The sequence below is a fragment of the Chiloscyllium punctatum genome, chromosome 16 (genome assembly GCF_047496795.1).
Source record: "Chiloscyllium punctatum isolate Juve2018m chromosome 16, sChiPun1.3, whole genome shotgun sequence".
In the NCBI taxonomy this organism is placed as follows: domain Eukaryota; kingdom Metazoa; phylum Chordata; class Chondrichthyes; order Orectolobiformes; family Hemiscylliidae; genus Chiloscyllium; species Chiloscyllium punctatum.
The window spans coordinates 3,662,449-3,681,997 of NC_092754.1; the positions used below are offsets into that span (position 1 = coordinate 3,662,449).

The 19,549-nt window shown below is 42.2% G+C and overlaps 1 protein-coding gene across 8 annotated transcripts in view; it reads right to left on the reverse strand.

The window, feature by feature from the left end:
* Positions 1–19,549, reverse strand: part of mib2 (MIB E3 ubiquitin protein ligase 2) — a 229,932-nt gene that overhangs the window by 69,043 nt on the left and 141,340 nt on the right. For all 8 annotated transcript variants that reach the window (XM_072586015.1, XM_072586016.1, XM_072586021.1 and 5 more), the window contains 3 exons: positions 8,324–8,430; positions 6,412–6,606; positions 443–585 (listed from right to left, as the gene is read on the reverse strand). In XM_072586015.1, the coding sequence (XP_072442116.1) occupies positions 443–585; positions 6,412–6,606; positions 8,324–8,430 (445 nt within the window). The remainder of the gene's footprint in view (positions 1–442; positions 586–6,411; positions 6,607–8,323; positions 8,431–19,549) is intronic.

Genomic DNA, 19,549 nt, shown 5'->3' on the forward strand with positions numbered 1-19,549 from the left:
AATGAATTCAAATGAGGGGATTATATTCATTTGCAACATAGTGAAAGTAAAATATTAAACAATGTTGACAGAGATGGTGAGGTATAAACTCCAGTATGAACAGGAGTTTTTAAAAAATGTTTGTAATCTTGAAAGTCAGAATAGAATGTACAGTGCTTTAAGTTATGGAAGATCAGAAGCAGGTGATCAAGTTAAAAAGAATAAATGGAAAAGGAATGAGAAAAAGACAAGCAAAGTTGAAATGTTTATTTGAATTTATAATTAAAATGGTGTTTAGAACGTAAACATTGTGTCTTATGGTTACTATTACAGGAATAAAGCAATTCTTGAAAACATTATATCTGGATTTATAGAATGGATATTAAGTGTATTTTAGCACTGCCAGGTTGCTAGCCCTGCAAAAATGGAACATTTCTAAGATGCTGACAGCATTGAGAGCTACCTCAGCCATTTTTGGATTCCATCCTCCATGTCCTTCCTGCATCTGACGGAGAATATCTACATCAAGGAGGCATTTCACCTTGTCATTGTGCTGGAATGAATGTCCATCAGCACTTTCCTGCCTGGGGAGTTCAACATGCTCACCTGAAAGAACAGTAATCACAATAAGAAAAGCTCATGAATATTTTGAATTTACCATAAGGCATAATCTTACAAGTGTTGAGATTTAACACAGCAACACTATTTCTAACAATCTGAAAGCTGATCAAAAATTGAAAGATGTCTGAAAGAGCCTGACATTTTTCTACAGATACATTTTACAGCTACTCGCTCACTCATTTCCAAGGTCTAAAGCAAAACTGACCTCAACTATCACGAAAGCGGTGAGAACTTTCTAAACAGTGAGAAAATTCATAAAGCCAAAGTACAAAGGGATCTGGGAGTGCTAGTTGAGGATTCTTTAAAGGTAAACATGCAGGTTGAATCCGTGATTAAGAAAGCGAATGCAATGTTGTCATTTATCTCAAGAGGATTGGAATATAAAAGCACCGTTGTGCTACTGAGACTTTATAAAGCTCTGGTTAGGCCCCATTTGGATACTGTGTCCAGTTTTAGTCTCCACACCTCAGGAAGGACATAACCGGCACTGGAGCGTGTCCAGCGGAGATTCACACGGATGATCCCTGGAATGGTAGGTCTAACATACGAGGAATGGCTGAGGATCCTGGGATTGTATTCATTGGAGTTTAGAAGATTAAAGGGAGATCTAATAGAAACTTACAAGATAATACATGGCTTGGAGAGGGTGGACACTAGGAAATTATTTCCGTTAGGCAAGGAGACTAGGACCCATGGACACAGCCTTAAAATTAGAGGGGGTAAATTCAGAACAGAAATGCGGAGACATTTCTTCAGCCAGAGAGTGGTGGGCCTGTGGAATTCATTGCCGCGGAGTGCAGTGGAGGCCGGGACGCTAAATGTCTTCAAGGCAGAAATTGGTAAATTCTTGATGTCACAAGGAATTAAGGGCTACGGGGAGAATGCGGGTAAGTGGAGTTGAAATGCCCATCAGCCATGACTAAATGGCGGAGTGGACTCGATGGGCCGAATGGCCTTACTTCCACTCCTATGTCTTATGGTCAAGCAGAACTCAGATTAAAATACAGTGATCCAAATGGGTCACTACTGCATACAAAAAGGAAACACTGCAGATGTTAGAGGTACTCAACAGGTCTGGCAGAACAACAATGGTGAAAGGTCACAAGTGAGAAATGTTAACTGTCTCCCTCTTCACAGATGCTGCCAGACCTGCTCAGTATTTGCAGCATTTTCTGTTTTTATTATGCTATCACCAAATAGGCTCACAGCAAATCACAGACAGAAGAAAGAATATTGCAAAGAATGTCCAGAAATTGATCTTCAAAAAAAATTAAAATTTTGCAGCAGCTTTCAGATTAAGATCATTCTAAAGTGCTTCTCAAGAAATTAATCACTTCGCAAAAAGACTGAACACCAAGTAAAAGTCAGCCAGTTAATACACAATGAGATCCCCAAAACAGCAATGAAGACAAATAACTAGATAACTAATATGTTGTTGTTGATGTCAGGATAAATGCTGTCCATAACGCCTATGAGGTCTACACTGTTTCCTTACACAGTGCTCTTGGATTTAGGAGGTCTACCCAAGAGAATGAGGAAATTTGGTCTAGCTCCCTTCAACCCTGTCCCAAACTCTGGAGCAAGGCTTGAACCAACAATTTTCTAAGTCCGAGCTAAAAGTGCAATCACTGAGTCAAAGCTAAAAATCAGAAACAGTATGGGCTGATGGAAAAACTAATGAAGGTATTACTTTGAGTATTATTATGCAAGAAATTGGTAAAAAGGTTATCATTTAAATCTCCCAGTCCAATGTTATGATGACCACTATAAATGTAAATCTTCCAGAATTTCTTTTTGAAATGCTGTGGGCCCAGAAAGCTGGACAGGGTACACTGAAATTTGTCCCAGTATTCAACTAGTCAAAGTAGGTTAATCTGTATACAAGCAAAATTAAAAGGTGCAAATGTATCTTTTGTAAAAACAGAACAAAAATTGAATTGGAAGACAATGTTCCAAGCTGTTTAAAATTACTTTCCCATCACTAGCTGATCGAACACATACACTTACAGTATGTTATTTTTTTTTGCATGTTGTGTATGTGGAACATATTTTAACAATACTCAGAAATTAAAGCTGCCTTGGTTTTCACTTGAAAGAAACTTTTAACACGTGGCAAAAAAAACTGAATATTTTAGCTACAATTTTGGTTTCAGCAGGATAGCCAAGTTCTATGATCATTGTTGATGAAATGCCAGTAATGAGAGAAGCCAGCTTTCAAAAAGAAATTCTCAAACAATCTTAGAGCTCCAAATCATTGACAGAATCTGGCAGATGAGAACTTTGGACCAAATTTTTTTCAATCCTAAAGGTGCCAACTGTTAGCTCGAAAATGGTGATGTTATTTCTCACTTATTGATAAACTGAAATTGCAACTATATATTTTAAATAGACTAAATAATTAATTGCAAAGGAATTTTAGACGTTTAATCCTCATAACCTACAGCAAACCATGCACTATATTTTAAACTAGAGCTAGGGTGGGAGCATCAGTTGTGTTCTGGCAACATACAGCCACCTCCAGCAGTCAAAGTCCAAAAACAGGGTTAAAAGTCCTGGAATTCAAACCGACAGCTCCCCCATTGATTGCTTCAGAGAAACTGACATTTGTAAAACTGCTGGGCCTCATCTCCCCACCATTTAAATCTGGCATGAACTGCACAGCTGTTTGTCACATAGATCTGATGTGGAGCTGCAAGATTTGAGGACAGCTGATCTAACCCCACAATGACACTTCTTGCAGTAACATCAGCACAGAAAGGGGAGGGGCAAGACTAACAAAAGACTCATCCACTGAGGGAGCAGAAAGTAGTATGGGCCGACAGAATTGGGGCCAAATCTGAAAACATTTCGTACGGTGCAGGTTAGTTGATTAGTGCAATGCTAAAGCTGAGGAACATTAATTAGTCTTCTGCCTCTAAAGAATAGAGGTTGGTGGCTTCATTCTCTGGAAAACTCTGCTGGTAGTTGAAGGTGTTCAGCTGAGACAACTTAATTGCCTGCCCCTGCTCTGTGCCTTGTTATAACTGCATTGTTTGAGTGGTGCGGATTTGGGTTTGACGTCAGTGGAAGTAAAATTCAAAAAAAGGTGGACGACTGATGTCTGAATTGATACTAGCCATTTTATATCATCACTCAAGGCAATATCAGTCTTTTGAAATTGGTGATTTGTAGTTTTATTCCTGTTTGCAGTGGACAACAATCACAGACACCATTTGAACAGTGTGGACTTCACAATTGAAATGCTACAGTTTTATTTCTTTGACAGGTCGGAGAGGGATTTCATAGGGCTTCACCTGCATGGAAGATTACTAAGCGAAATTAATCAGCATATGACACAGTCAACCGATGTGACCTGGGCTCTTTGAGCCACTGTCTTTTAGGTCATTCATTTCTATATTTTTCTCACGATTAATCAAATCTATTCCAACTGCATGCAAGCACATATGCGCACCCACAGTACTAGTTCATTCCAAACTCAGTATGTACTGTATTGAAATTATGGCACAATTGTTAATTCTATGTTGATTTGCATCTGTAATGTTTTCTAACTGTTAGAAGTATTTACAAAATCTAAATCTCTGTTTGGTTTTGAAATGGGGCCTTCAGTTAGTGAGAGCATCATGTTTCACAGTCTATCTACTGGGTAAACTGAAAGAAAGAAAACAGGAATAGGATGAATGCTTCATGTTTTGCCAAGACATCTCTAGTAACCTGCCCAAGAATTTATACAGGACTTTGTGTTCTCCACAAGACAGCTAGAGATTTGCTTGGAAATAATATCAACATTTGCACACAACACCAAAACAGGAACATAACAAATCATAAGGAAGAATGTCAAAGAACATCTGGGTCCCAGTTAGGTAAATAACAAACACAGTTCAAATCAATAGTTTAGCAAGGATAATAGGGACTGTAGAAAAATGGCACATTTCTCATAGAAGATAAACAGAAGATTTTAAATACAACTAAACAGACAGTTTCAAAAGCAGATTACAAATAGAAAATGCAACAATGAGGGTATATGGGATTTTGTGTTGTTTATACATTGAACACTAAACAGGTGACAATGAATTTACTCACTGCACCGATTATGCTACGATAGGTGTACAATGTGCAGTTGCAAAAACCCCTTTCAAAACAATATTAATCACCATATACAATTCATCAGGATGATTATGAAGAAAAATTAGGGTAAAATTCCCTGCAGCAGAGAATATATAAAATGGCAAGTAGAAAATACTAGGTCTGGCAGCATCTGTGGAGAGAAATCAGAGTTTGGAGGAAAGGTCACTCAACATGAAACATTAACTCCGATTTCTCTCCACAGATTCTGCCAGATCGGCTTAGCTTTTCTAGCACACTATTTTTATCTCTGATTTAAGGCATCCATAGTTCTTTCAGTTTTTAAAAAAATATTAGGTCCATTGGTCAGTGTTTCAGTAAGTGTTAATACTTAAGGATAATTAATAAAAATAAAAACAAAAACGTGAAATTATAAATTTTATTCCTAAACATGGGAGATCTCAGAATCTGGAATTTTTCTACTGAAGTCAACATGGTTTATACGATAAAGCAATGTTAGAAATAAATAAAATGAAGCACAACACTAAAAGCACAACAGTAACTTTGTGAAGATGTGTTTGGCTGACCTCACTCTGAGCCTGCAAGATACTGACACCATCATTTTTATGGAAATGTGACTGTAACAGAAATGATTCACAGCTGCAGCTCCTCGCACCAAGCCAGTATCACTTCAATCTGATGAAAACTACAAAACAAAGATCCAGTGCCAGCAGACTGCTTTGAACAGCACTATTCAATTATTAATCAGGACAGTCTTCATTACATTCTGTTTTGATTTAAACTGATAAATCTGTATTTGTGTAGAAATCTGGGCATCACATTGGTCTGATTTTAGACAACTTCATCATCCAGCAAGAAGGATGATAGTTTGCTGGATCCCAGATCTTTCCACAACCAATAAAAGGGTAGTTATTGCTTTCAAGGCACTGCCAAAGTAGCTCAATAACTAACCACCAAAGATAATGAACCAAAACCTGCAACCCATTCTAAAAGATGAAAAACTTAGCAACAATCTAGGTTTGTTCAATATATCATTTCAGTTGCATGGCACTGTAATCTTTTGCCATAAATTTTGTGTCTTTTGATCCTGTTCTACAACCACCTGATGAAAGGAGCAGTGCTCCGAAAGCTAATGCTTCCAAATAAACATGTTGGACTATAATCTGGTGTTGTGCGATTTTTAACTTTGTACATCCCAGTCCAACACAAACACCTACAAATCATGACTAGTGTTGTGTGACTTTTAACATTAACCACCAGAGGGTATAACTGAGCAATGCAAGTTTATCAATTCTCAGATCATCAGGTCCACTGTTTAAGTGGAACAACAACATTGAGAAGTTTGTCATTTTGGGTAGGAACATGACTTCAAAAAGCTACATTACTGGACTGTCCAGTTACTGGGACTGTTAACAGATGTTTGGACAAAGAAAAAAAAAGAGAGAGAGGGTACTTCTCATTACATTGAAAATGCAAAATTAATTACATGTCACAGACACAATGATACCCATTTCGGGAACAAGGTCTCGTGTCAAAACGGTGATTATATTTATAAAATCTGTACGTCAGAAAATGCAATTTCTTTAGTATTAAGGTTAAGGGCAGACTAAATAGGACTCTCAATCACTGCTTCCACAGAGTAAGAAATCAACAAAAAAGGGTCAACAGGTACATATTATTCAACACAAGCTTGCTGCTGATATAACCTTAGAAACAATCCAAACATACCTAGTTTTGGCAAATGATCTTTGTAGTAGTAGCCTCCTGCAGAATCTGTGACATACTTTAAATCAACCTTTCCTTTGTGACCCATTCGATAGACATTGGTTGTCCCGTTTGACCAGGTGACACTTGAAACACTTCGCCCTGACTCCGTATCCCAACCACGGATATCAACTACCTTCCCAATTTTGCCTTCCCCACCTATAAAGCAAAATAACATTTTACAAAAGTACATAATAAATTTAAGTCATTCATCTCATTCACAATTAAGAACTCTGCTGTATAGGGTTAAAAGTAGCAGGAAAAAGAAAGTTTGCAGGCACTCCATACTTAAATTTAAAATACTAAAATTAAGGAGTTTTGAATCCTCATTAAAAAGAGCAAAATCTGTAGTTTGGAAATATAACTATCAAACAGTGCTAGAATCTGACAACACATATATCATGGACTCTTAGAATGTGAATCAAATTCCCCCAGTGCTACCATCAACATCTGCATTCAAGTTTGTAACCAATTTCCACTAGACACAGGAGAAAACTAGACCACTCAATCTAATCCATTGGGTCTGCTATGCCATTCAATGAGATCGTGGCTAATCTGATACTCCAATTCCACTTTTCTGCCTTATCCACATAACTCTTAAAAAAATTCATCCATGGAATGTGCATTTATTGCCTGTCCCTCACCGTCCTTGAGAAGGTGGTGGTGAACCACTGCAATCCATGTGCTGTAGGTCGATTCAGAATGCCCTTAGAGAGGGAATTCCAGATTTTTGCCCAGCTGAAGGAATAGCAATATATTTCCAAGTCAGGACGTTGCATGGCTTCGAGGGAAACTTGTAGGGGGTGGTGTTCCCATGAATCTGCAGCCCTTATCCTTCTAGATGGAAGTGGTCATGGGCTTGGAAGGTGCTGTCTGAGGATCTTTGATGTTTTTCTGCAGTGCATCTTGTAGATATGGCTGCTACTGAGCTTTAGTGGTGGAAGGAGTGGATGCTTGTGGGTGTAATGCTGCTCAGAGTATATTGTGGCCCCAGCTCTAATCCATGGCACTCCAATAGTTACAGGTTGCTATGCTGAATAAGTCCCCTTTACCCAAACTGTTTTCTATTAGTTAGCCAATCCTCGATCAATACCTTAAACATCATAGACTTTTATCTTACAAAGAAGCATTATGTGCAGTATCGTATCAAATGCTTTTTGGAAACCCAAATATACTATATCTGCTGATTACCCTTTATCCATTTTGCTTTTTACCTCAGAATTCTGACAAAATTTATCAGGCCTAATTTCCTCTTCATGAAACCATGCAAACTCTGCTTGGTCATAATGTGCTCTAAATTTGTTTCTAAACGCACTGTAGTTACACCCTTTATAAAAAAAAAACAACAATTTTCCCAATGACAGAGGTCCCCTTGTGGTTCACATTCAGAAGGTCATCCAACGGGTTGTCCAGAACATACAAGTAGCCTACACCTTCATTTCCATTCATAAAAGTTCAGATTGCACAACAGTATAATTACCTTTAGGTTGCTGAGACAGCATATGTTTAAATGCCACATTGGCAGTTTTATTATGGGAATACCAGCATACAACTATTTATGCACATAGTTATATATCATTGCATTTGGCCTTAAGGAACCAGTTCTCCGTTCCAATTTCTAAATGGTCAGACAACCTTGACCAGAAAGCTCAACTGCCATCCTTTGTATCATTAAAGGTCAATAAATATTCTTTACAATTAACATTATTTTCTTTCTTCAAATGAATAACATGGAGAAATGACTGATGTAAAATAAATACATAGGACATGTGCAATGGTCAGAGATTCTTCATCAATTAACAAAAAAGTTGTCAGCTGCTACCACCTTCTACTATTGCTTATAATTCAATTGAGCTGACAGAAACAGCATGCTCACCATCTTGATTGCCCCAGTCCCAATCCGGTCCTCGAACAACTTTACTACCCTGGAAGATCCCCTTTAGTACAATCCTTGGTAAATTCTGCCGTGGACCAACAGGAACCCTGCAAACAGAGGAAATAAAAAATAAGAAATCAATGAGCTTGCAATAAATTAAGGGAGTATCACAACTTGCTAAAAGCATATCGATCAATTTCCAAAGCTCCAGGCTTAATTAACACTTGGTAGCATGGTAGAAACTAATTTTAAGAAAATTTTAATTATTTGAATAGTAAGAATGAGAGATCCTCCTGTTATCTTAAATACCTCAATTAAATTAGGAACTCGTTATTTGATAATATTCCGAAGTCATCAAAACTTTCTAATGAACTAGCGCCATTTATAATCTCTAATCACCATAAAATTAAATAGATCTTCAAAAAGCAAATTATCTTTTGGAACTTTCTACTGGACAAATAATTATTCCATTTTAAATTTATAGTCAAAGCAAAAGCAAAGGGTACTTTGTCTGGCAGCTTATCTGTTAATTAACAGGTTATAAAATGTGTATATTATTTGCATATGAGAACTTCCACACATTTAAGATTTGAATTTAAAACAGAAATCAGATACAAAAGATTCTTAACGTGTAGCATAAATGTTACTATATTTCTCTTCTTATGCCATTGTTTCTCTCCTCTTCTATATAAGTGTGGACTTGTTGGGCTGAAAGGCCCGGTTTCCACACTGGAGGGAATGTAATCTCATCAAGTACTACTTTGGGAAGACAGAGCACAAAGGATTTGTGGTCTAAATGGGTTCATGGGTCCCAATCAATGATACAATCTTGATTGGATTTGGTGCAGGTCTCTTGCTGTGGCTTAAGAATGGGGAGTGCCAGGCAGAATGCGGAGATGGCAACTCGGTAGTAATCTTGTGAAAACAACTATGTTTCCCAGCTGAATTCATGAAAAGTAAATTCTGTCCAGATCAAGGCCAATATCACTGAAAACCTTTGAACAGGTGTGACAGACTGTCCATGGCATGCAAAAATGAGTGTATGCAAGGAACAGCAGTAATTATGTTCTGAAGATTCAATGCTGTGGAAAAGCAGAGGATTGGTTTTGGGGGGGGGGGAGGATTTACACAACACAGGTGGAATCTTGGGTTAGGATCATAGAAAAAGAAACTGATTAATCTCAAAAGCTCAAAAACTAAGACAAAACGATAAGCAATGGTAAAACCTTATTACAACCTTGATTAAACATAGTGATAGTTTTGGTTCCATTCAATAGAAAGAATATTGAAGTTATACGGCCGGTGTAGTGTTGATTCATTAGAATGCTGTTTGGTACAAGGTCATAGACATTCAAAAAATTTGAAAAATTGTGTCTTTTTTTTAAAAATCAGTACACAACCAACTGAGGCACCATAATAGAAGTGATTAAAATATTAAAAAGATGATATAGGTGAGATGTAACCAACTGTTAAGAGATCTGAAAGGAGGACCATAGATACTTGATTAAATGCAGGATCTTCAGAAAAGACAGCAGAATGAACTTGCAAACATGGGGAGTTACGACGAAGAAACTATTGACAACATTCAAGGTTAGACTGGATGAAAGTAAAGGGGGACATGAAAATATAAGGGGACAGGATGTTTAGAACCATTTGCCCATTTGGGGAATAAATACTAACGTAGACTGGTTGGGTCAAATGGACTGTTGCTATGTTATAACTTACGTCAACTTTGGAAAAAGCAACAGTAATGTGTGGCTGGCAACACTATTTTTTCATCTCATTGCTGAATTTTGAGCTGGGGGAATAAGTTTCAATCCATTTAGATTAACATATGAATACTTTCTGTTTTGCTTTGTATCACATTTAATGGGCAAAATTCTGATACTCATTTCAGTATTCAAGCACCATCGATACAGGTTTTATACGTGACTTGTCAGCAAGACTGACTACACAGTGCATCTTGCACAACAGCACCTCAGTCAAACTCCCAGAACTCTGTCAGCTAGATGTCACACAAGGCTATGATTAATTAGCCCTGCGCAAATTGTGATAATGAATGGGTAAGAACAGAATCAAATTTCAACATGGTATGCTCTGGATGGCAAGGAAGTGCATGACAACTGATTTCTTTCTCTCCTAAAACAAGAACTCAAAAACAATTAAAGAAACCTTTGAGCTGGGTTAATTCAATACAGCCCTGAAAAGATCTTTATTCTGGAAGGCTAAATGACACAGTGGATAAACTCCCAGAGCCATCAGGGAACAGTCTCTGAACAGTTATAAATTCCGAGCATTTTATTTACAAGATGAATTGACATCATTGTCATAAATTTATGACAAAGTCCAGAAGGAAAGCAGTTTTGGCCAATCAACCCTCTGCTTCTCAGCAATTGAACTGCTGAGGCTCCTTAACTCCTGACAGCAAAGGCAGTTCTGGTTGCACAATGTGATGGGTAAAACTGCATGGAGCACAGCAGCTAAGACCTGACAAAGCTCATGCTATGTGAAGTGATGGGGGAATTCAGAAACTGAGATGGGGCAGTGAGATTATCATGCCATACATTCATAAATCATGGTTTAGTAAAGGCTTCCAAAATAGTATGTTCCTAGCTCATCAAGGTGAAATATAGACAATATAACTTTTTCAATTGGAAAACAGTGAAGAAACAAATCAACATACATGCGTGGAGCTGAGAACGAAGAAAGATTCTGAAGAATGGGATAAAAACAGATTAATTTTACAAAAGGTACAACCTTAAAATATTTAATTAGTTAAATAGTTAATCTATTGTACACAGGGAAAAGACAGCAGTAAAATGAGAAGGGTTTGCTTGATGTTTCACACTGTTGGCAGCAGTCACTTCTGAGTGTATGTTTAAATGTAAAAGCAGTCTTCACAAACCCTTCACTAGCCATCAAGATACTGTTATCCTATCTCAGGAATAACACTGTCACATGTACATTTATTAGGTAATATATGCGTGTCCAAAATGGCAGGCATGAAGGATAAATGGATTTAGCAAGTTTTGAGAAGATTTATAGCTCAGGTTGAGGTTCTGGATGGAGATTCGCTCTCTGAGCTGGAAGGTTCATTTTCAGACATTTCGTCACCATACTTCGGCTTCATCAGGAGGCTCACTGATTATGTCACCTAGTATGGTGACAAAACATCTGAAAATGAACCTTCTAGCTCAGTGAGCAAACGCATATCCAGAACAAATGATTTTAGCAGCACATACACTGTTATTAGAAATTTTGCATATGCAATAGCCAAATGGCTATTAGAGGCTTTCACGAGATTTGATTAGTCTGAAGCAGCTAGCATTATTGTGGGGCTGTATTCAGGAAAACTAATGCCACAGAATGCCTTCCAGAAGCAAAAGCAGTAAAGCTGCCAAATGACATCTGGTGTCTAACTCAACTTATTAAAATCGACGTCTAGTTTTACCAGTATCAGTCATTTTAGAGTAAGGCTGCTTTTTAAGTCCTGATTCCCTTCAGGAGCTGTCACAAATTATTATTGACCACCTCAAAGGTCCATATTAAGGGACACACTCAATCACTGCCACTTCAAACCTTTCGGTCTGAGACTGTCCTCAACCTCGCATCCTCTCCAGTCTTAAAATACAGTCATAGAGTCAGACAGCATAGAAACACACCCTTTGGTCCAACTTGCCCATGCTGACCAAGTTTCCCAAATCAAAGTCGCACCAACTTTCTGCGTTTGGCCTATATCCCTCTAGTCCTTTCTTATTCATGTACCTATACGTATGTCTTTTAAATGTTCTAACTGTACCTGCATTTACCACTACCTCTGGCAGTTCATTCCACATATGAACTACCCTGTGTAAAAAAGTTTCCCCTCAGATACCTTTTAAATCTTTCTCCTCTCACCTTAAAGTCATATCCCCAGCTTTGAACTCACCCACCCCATAGAAAAGACTTGCTATTCATCTTATCAATGCTCCTCATGATTTTATAAACCTTTGAGAGTCACCCTTTAACCTCCTATGCTCCACTGAAAGAAGCCTCAGCCTATTCAGCCTGTCCCTATTATTCAAACTCTCAAGTCCAGACAACATCCTCTTAGCCTTCTCCAATTTAATAATATCCTTTCCACAGCAAGGCAACCAGAACTGCACACAGTACTCCAAAACTGGCCTCACCAACAGCCTGTACAACCTCAACTTGACATCCAAACTCCTATACCCAATGATCTGACCAAGAAAGGCAAGCATGCTAAATGTCATCTTAACCAGCCTGTCTACCTGTGACACAACTGTCAATGAACTATGTACCTGAACCCCAAGGTCCCCCTGTTCTACAATACTACCGATCCAGATATCTCCAGGCCCCTGCACTCTGAGGCCTCTTGCCATCTATTGGCATACATTCCAAACCCCTCCCTGTTTCACAATCCCCACAAGCTGCTGCCCTGCTCGAGTTTTTAGTTTCCTGTTTGCCAGAGTGCTTTGGCAATCACTTACTTGCAAGCTACTACAATGCCCTCAACTACTTCTTCCTTCATCTTCCTGGGTTCCTCCTACAACCTAGAGCTCATTAGAATCCGGTTCGAGGCCTAACAGTTAGTCAGGGCTTCTCAGACCCTGCCATTCTCAGTGTATGCAATGTGACGTCATTTGTGTGCAGTATTTACTGAATCCATCATTTTACATTTCTATGTATAGGTTTTCCAGTTGACTCATTGGAGAGTCTGAGATGTGATTCTCAGGCTCCTTTACCTTCCTTATTAAAACAGTCATTTCCCAGAGTATGCTCATTAAATATCTCCCTACTTTGCATCTTTCCTTAATTTAGTTTTGATTCGTTTTGGCACTTGCTTTTCTTTCAGGTCAGTGGTTTTGACATTATTAATTGCAGTCAGCTTCCAGCTCATTCATCATCTTCTGTCTTCCTATCCTGGAGGGTTTCACTTGGCGACTATTTGAGATACACCTGTGCCTTAAGATCATGCTATATTTATGCTCTCTCTCTCTGCTGTGAAATTCTAAGGGAAACATTACATGAGGCCCAATAGCCTGTAAAGCCCTGATGGACCCACTTACAGGTTAACTCAATCATTCTACTGCTGCTCGAACATTGAGGAGGATTAAAATAAAAGCAGTGTGCCATCATACTATCACCGTGAATTCAGAAATATATCCATTTACATCTGACAAATCTTGAAATAACTGCCATTTGTTAAACCATCACAATTGCTTGGTGCTGCCCAGATCTAACAAATTAATTTAGTCTAACTTATATTTGGATTCAACAGCATAAATCCTAAAATGCCAAGGCTGCCATAACATAGCACTTGCTGGCTATCTGGCTCTGCTTTGCATTGTTTGGTCCAAGAGTCAAGATTAGAATGGTTCTGTATAAAGGATCAAGATAATGTCATGACATAAAATCTCTGATGGGAAGGATAAATTCCAACTGTTCTGCTTTGTAGTTTAAATATAAGGTTATGTACAAAGATAACTGTTTAGTCAATATACCTTTTTGTCTCTTGTGACAGTAAAAGTCTTGAAACATGAAATTTTGTTTCATTATCCTTTCAGCTATTAATTTTTAAAAAGAAATGCCAACTCAGTTATTGGATCATAGGCAAATCAACCTTTTAACCTAACTTATCATAACATACATTTTGCAGTTCTGTACATCTGTCTCCACAGCGCTCTCTGTTGTAGTGTATCTTGCAAACTTATCAAGTTCATAACCAGTTCTAACTTTTAAGCAGGAAAGAAATAATCCAGGTCAATGGAGTTATGGTTTTCAGCACCTCTCCCTGAATCGGCTAAAACATTCACACTTATTCCTAATTTCCTCATAGGAGTCAAGGAGTTGCACAGAATTGAAACAGACCCTTTGGACCAAACTGTCTATGCCAAGCAGATATCCTAAATTAATCAAATCCCATTTGCTAGCATCGGCCCATATCACTCTAAACTTATACAGATGCCTTTTAAATGCTGTAATTGTACCAGCCTCCACCACCGCTGGCAGCTCAGTCCATACGTGCAACACTCTCTGCATGAAAAAGTTGCCCCTTATGTCCCTTCTAAATCTTTCTCCTCTCACCTTAAACCTATGCCCTCTAGTTTTGAACTCCCCCAGGGAAAAGACCTTGATTGTTCACCCTGTCCATGCCCCTTATGATTTTTATAAACTTCTGTAAGATCACCCCTCTACCTCCAACGCTCCAGGGAAAATAGCCCCAGCTTATTCAGCCTCTCCCTGTAGCTCAAGTCCTCCAACTCAACAACATTCTTGTAAATCTTTTCTGAACCCTTTCAAGTTTAACATATTCCCTACAGCAGAGAGACCAGAACTGAATGCAGCATTCCATGTAGCTTAACCAGTTAGGAGAAAGTGAGGACTGCAGACGCTGGGGATCAGAGCTTAAAAAAGTGTTGCTGGAAAAGTGCAGCAGGTTAGGCAGCATCCAAGGAGAAGGAGAATCGACGTTTCGGACATAAGCCCTTCTTCAGGAATGAGGAGGGTGTGCGCCAAGCAGGCTAAGATAAAAGGTAGGGAGGAGGGACTTGGGGGGGGAGGAGCGTTGGGAATGAGATAGGTGGAAGGAGGTTAAGGTGAGGGTGATCGGCTGGAGAGGGGGTGGGGGCAGAGGGGTCGGGAAGAAGATTGCAGGTCAAGAAGGCAGTGCTGAGTCTGAGGGTTGAGACTGAGAAAAGGTGGGAGGAGGGGAAATGAGGAAGCTGGAGAAATCTGCATTCATCCCTTGTGGTTGGAGGGTTCCTAGGCGGAAGATGAGTCGCTCTTCCTCCAAGCATCGTGTTGCCATGGTCTGGCGATGGAGGAGTCCAAGGACCTGCATGTCCTTGGCGGAGTGGGAGGGGGAATTAAAGTGTTGAGCCACAGGGCGGTTGGGTTGGTTGGTGCGGGTGTCCCAGAGGTGTTCTCTGAAACGTTCCGCAAGTAGGCGGCCTGTCTCCCCAATGTAGAGGAGGCCACATCGGGTGCAGCGGATGCAGTAAACGATGTGTGTGGAGGTGCAGGAGAATTTCTAATGGATATTGAAGGATCCCTTGGGGCCTTGGAGGGAAGTGAGGGGGGAGGTGTGGGCGCACTTTTGGCATTTTTTGCGGTTGCAGGGGAAGGTACCGTGAGTAGAGGTTGGGTTGGTGGGGGGGTGTGGATCTGATAAGGGAGTCGCAGAGGGAGTGGTCTTTCCGGAATGCTGATAGGGGTGGGGAGGGAAATATATCCTTGGTGGTGGGATCCGTTTGGAGGTGGCGGAAATGATGAAGGATGATCCGATGTACCTGGAGGTTGGTGGGATGGTAGGTGAGGACTAGTGGGGTTCTGTCCTGGTGGCGATTGGAGGGGCGGGGTTCAAGGGCTGAGGAGCTGGAAGTGGAGGAGATGCGGTGGAGAGCATAGTCAACCACGTCGGAGGGGAAATTGCGGTCTTTGAAGAAGGAGGCCATCTGGGTTGTTCGGTATTGGAATTGGTCCTCCTGGGAGCAGATGCGGCGAAGGTGAAGGATTGGGAATATGGGATGGCTTTTTTACAGGGGGCAGGGTGGGAGGAGGTGTAGTCTAGGTAGCTGTGGGAGTCAGTCAGTTTATAGTATACGTCCATGTTGAGTCGGTCGTCCAAGATAGAGATGGAGAGGTCTAGGAAGGGGAGGGAGGAGTCTGAGACGGTCCAGGTAAATTTGAGGTCAGGGTGGAAGGTGTTAGTAAAGTGGATGAACTGTTCAACCTCCTCGTGGGAGCACGAGGTAGCACCGATACAGTTATCAATGTAGTGGAGGAAAAGGCGGGGAGTGGTTCCCGTGTTGCTGCGGACGATGGACTGTTCCATATATCCAATGAAGAGGCAGGCATAGCTGGGGCCCATGCAGGTGCCCATGGCTACTCCTTTGGTTTGGAGGAAGTGGGAGGATTGGAAGGAGAAGTTGTTAAGAGTGAGGACCAGTTCAGTCAGTCGAAGGAGTGTGTCAGTGGAAGGGTAGTGGTTGGTTTAGTGGGAAAGGAAGCAGCGGAGGGCTTTGAGTCCTTCGTGATGGGGGAATGGAGGTGTATAGTGACTGGATGTCCATGGTGAAGATAAGGCGTTGGAGGCCGGGGAAGCGAAAATCATGGAGGTTGAGGGCGTGGGTGGTGTCCCGAATGTAGGTGGGGAGTTCTTGGACTAAGGGGGACAGGACCGTGTCAAGGTATGCAGAAATGAGTTCGGTGGGGCAGGAGCAGGCTGAGACAATGGGTTGGCCGGGGCAGTCAGGTTTGTGGATTTTGGGCAGGAGGTAGAAATGGGTGGTACAGGGTTGTGGGACTATGAGGGTTGGAGACGGTGGATGGGAGATCCCCTGAGGTGATGAGGTTATGGATGGTCTGGGAGATGATGGTTTGGTGGTGAGAGGTGGGGTCATGGTCAAGGGGGCAGTAGGAGGATGTGTCCGCGAGCTGGCGTTTAGCCTCTGCAATATAAAGATCGGTGCGCCAAACTACCACCGTGCCTCCCTTGTCTGCCGGTTTGATGGTGATGTTGGAGTTGGAGCGGAGGGAGTGGAGGGCTGCACGTTCAGAGGGTGAGGGGTTGGAGTGGGTGAGGGGGTGGAGAAGTTGAGGCAGTTAATGTCACGGCAGCAGTTGGCTGTGAAGAGATAGAGGGCGGGTAAGAGGCCAGCACGGGGTGTCCAGGTGGATGGGGTGTGTTGGAGGCGGGAGAAGGGGTCGTCAGAGGATGGGCGGGGGTCCTGGTTGAAGAAGTAGGCATGGAGACGAAGGCGGCGGAAGAATTGTTCGACATCTCGCCATGTGTTGAATTCGTTAATCCGGGAAATCCAAGCACTCCCCACCTACGTTCGGGACACCACCCACGCCCTCCACCTCCTCCATGATTTTCACTTCCCTGGCCCCCAACGCCTTATCTTTATCATGGACATCCAGTCCCTATACACCTCCATCCCCCATCACGAAGGACTCAAAGCCCTCCGCTTCTTCCTTTCCCGCTGAACCAACCAGCACCCTTCCACTGACACTCTCCGTCGACTGACTGAACTGGTCCTCACTCTTAACAACTTCTCCTTCCAACCCTCCCACTTCCTCCAAACCAAAGGAGTAGCCATGGGCACCTGCACGGGCCCCAGCTATGCCTGCCTCTTCATTGGATATGTGGAACAGTCCCTCTTCTGCAGCTACACTGGCACCACCCCCCTTTTCCTCCGCTACATGATAACTGTATCGGCGCTACCTCGTGCTCCCACGAGGAGGTTGAACAGTTCATCCACTTTACTAACACCTTTACCCTGACCTCAAATTTACCTGGACCGTCTCAGACTCCTCCCTCCCCTTCCTAGACACCTCTATCTCTAACGACCGACTCAACACGGACGTATACTATAAACCGACTGACTCCCACAGCTACCTCGATTACACCTCTTCCCACCCTGCCCCCTGTAAAAAAGCCATCCCATATTCCCAATTCCTTCACCTTCGCTGCATCTGCTCCCAGGAGGACCAATTCCAATACCGAACAACCCAGATGGCCTCCTTCTTCAAAGATTGCAATTTCCCCCCAGACGTGGTTGACTATGCTCTCCACCGCATCTCCTCCACTTCCTGCTCCTCTGCCCTTGAACCCCGCCCCTCCAATCGCCACCAGGACAGAACCCCACTAGTCCTCACCTATCACCCCACCAACCTCCAGATACATCGGATCATCCTTCATCATTTCCACCACCTCCAAACGGATCCCACCACCAAGGATATATTTCCCTCCCCACCCCTTTCAGCGTTCCGGAAAGACCACTCCCTCTGCGACTCCCTTATCAGATCCACACCCCCCCCACCAACCCAACCTCTACTCACGGCACCTTTCCCTGCAACCACAAAAAGTGCAAAACCTGCGCCCACACCTCCCCCCTCACATCTCTCCAAGGCCCCAAGGGATCCTTCAATATCCATTAGAAATTCACCTGCAACTCCACACACATCGTTTACTGCATCCGCTGCACCCGATGTGGCCTCCTCTACATTGGGGAGACAGGCCGCCTACTTGCGGAACGTTTCAGAGAACACCTCTGGGACACCCGCACCAACCAACCCAACCGCCCCGTGGCTCAACACTTTAATTCCCCCTCCCACTCCACCAAGGATATGCAGGTCCTTGGACTCCTCCATCGCCAGACCATGGCAACATGATGCCTGGAGGAAGAGCGACTCATCTTCCGCCTAGGAACCCTCCAACCACAAGGGATGAATACAGATTTCTCCAGCTTCCTCATTTCCCTTCCCCTCCCCTCACCTTTTCTCAATCCCAACCCTCAGACTCAGCACCGCCCTCTTGACCTGCAATCTTCTTCCCGACCTCTCCACCTCCATCCCCTCTCCAGCCTATCACGCTCACCTTAACCTCCTTCCACCTATCGCATTCTCAACGCCCTTCCCCCAAGTCCCTCCTCCCTACCTTTTATCTTAGCCTGCTTGGCACACCCTCCTCATTCCTGAAGAAGGGCTTATGCTCAAAACGTTGATTCTCCTTCTCCTTGGATGCTGCCTGACCTGCTGCGCTTTTCCAGCAACACATTTTTAAGAGTAGCCTAACCAATGTCCTGTACAGCTGCAGCATATCATCCCAACTCCTAAACACAATGCACTGACCAATAAAGGCAAGCATACCAAACACCTTGGTAAAAACAATGACTGCAGATGCTGGAAACCAGATTCTAGATTAGTGGTGCTGGGAGAGCACAGCAGTTCAGGCAGCATCAAAGGAGCAGCAAAATCGATGTTTCGGGCAAAAGCCCTTCATCAGGAATAAAGGCAGAGAGCCTGAAGCATGGAGCGAGTTTGTTTCACGACATGGTTGAAGAGCTTCAGGGCAGAGGAAATTCTTGTAGAGAGGGGAGGAAAACTTCAAGGCAGACATCCTGGCAACAGGAATCCAGAATCTGGTTTCCAGCATCTGCAGTCATTGTTTTTACCTCGTTGATTTTAACCCTACTGCGAATCCTCTTGCAAGGATGTCTGCCTTGAAGAAGTTTTCCTCCCCTCTCTACAAGAATCTCCTCTGCCCTGAAGCTCTTCAACCATGTCGTGAAACAAACTCGCTCCATGCTTCAGGCTCTCTGCCTTTATTCCTGATGAAGGACTTTTGCCCGAAACGTCGATTTTGCTGCTCCTTGGATGCTGCCTGAACAGCTGTGCTCTTCCAGCACCACCAATCCAGAATACCAAACACTTCCTTCA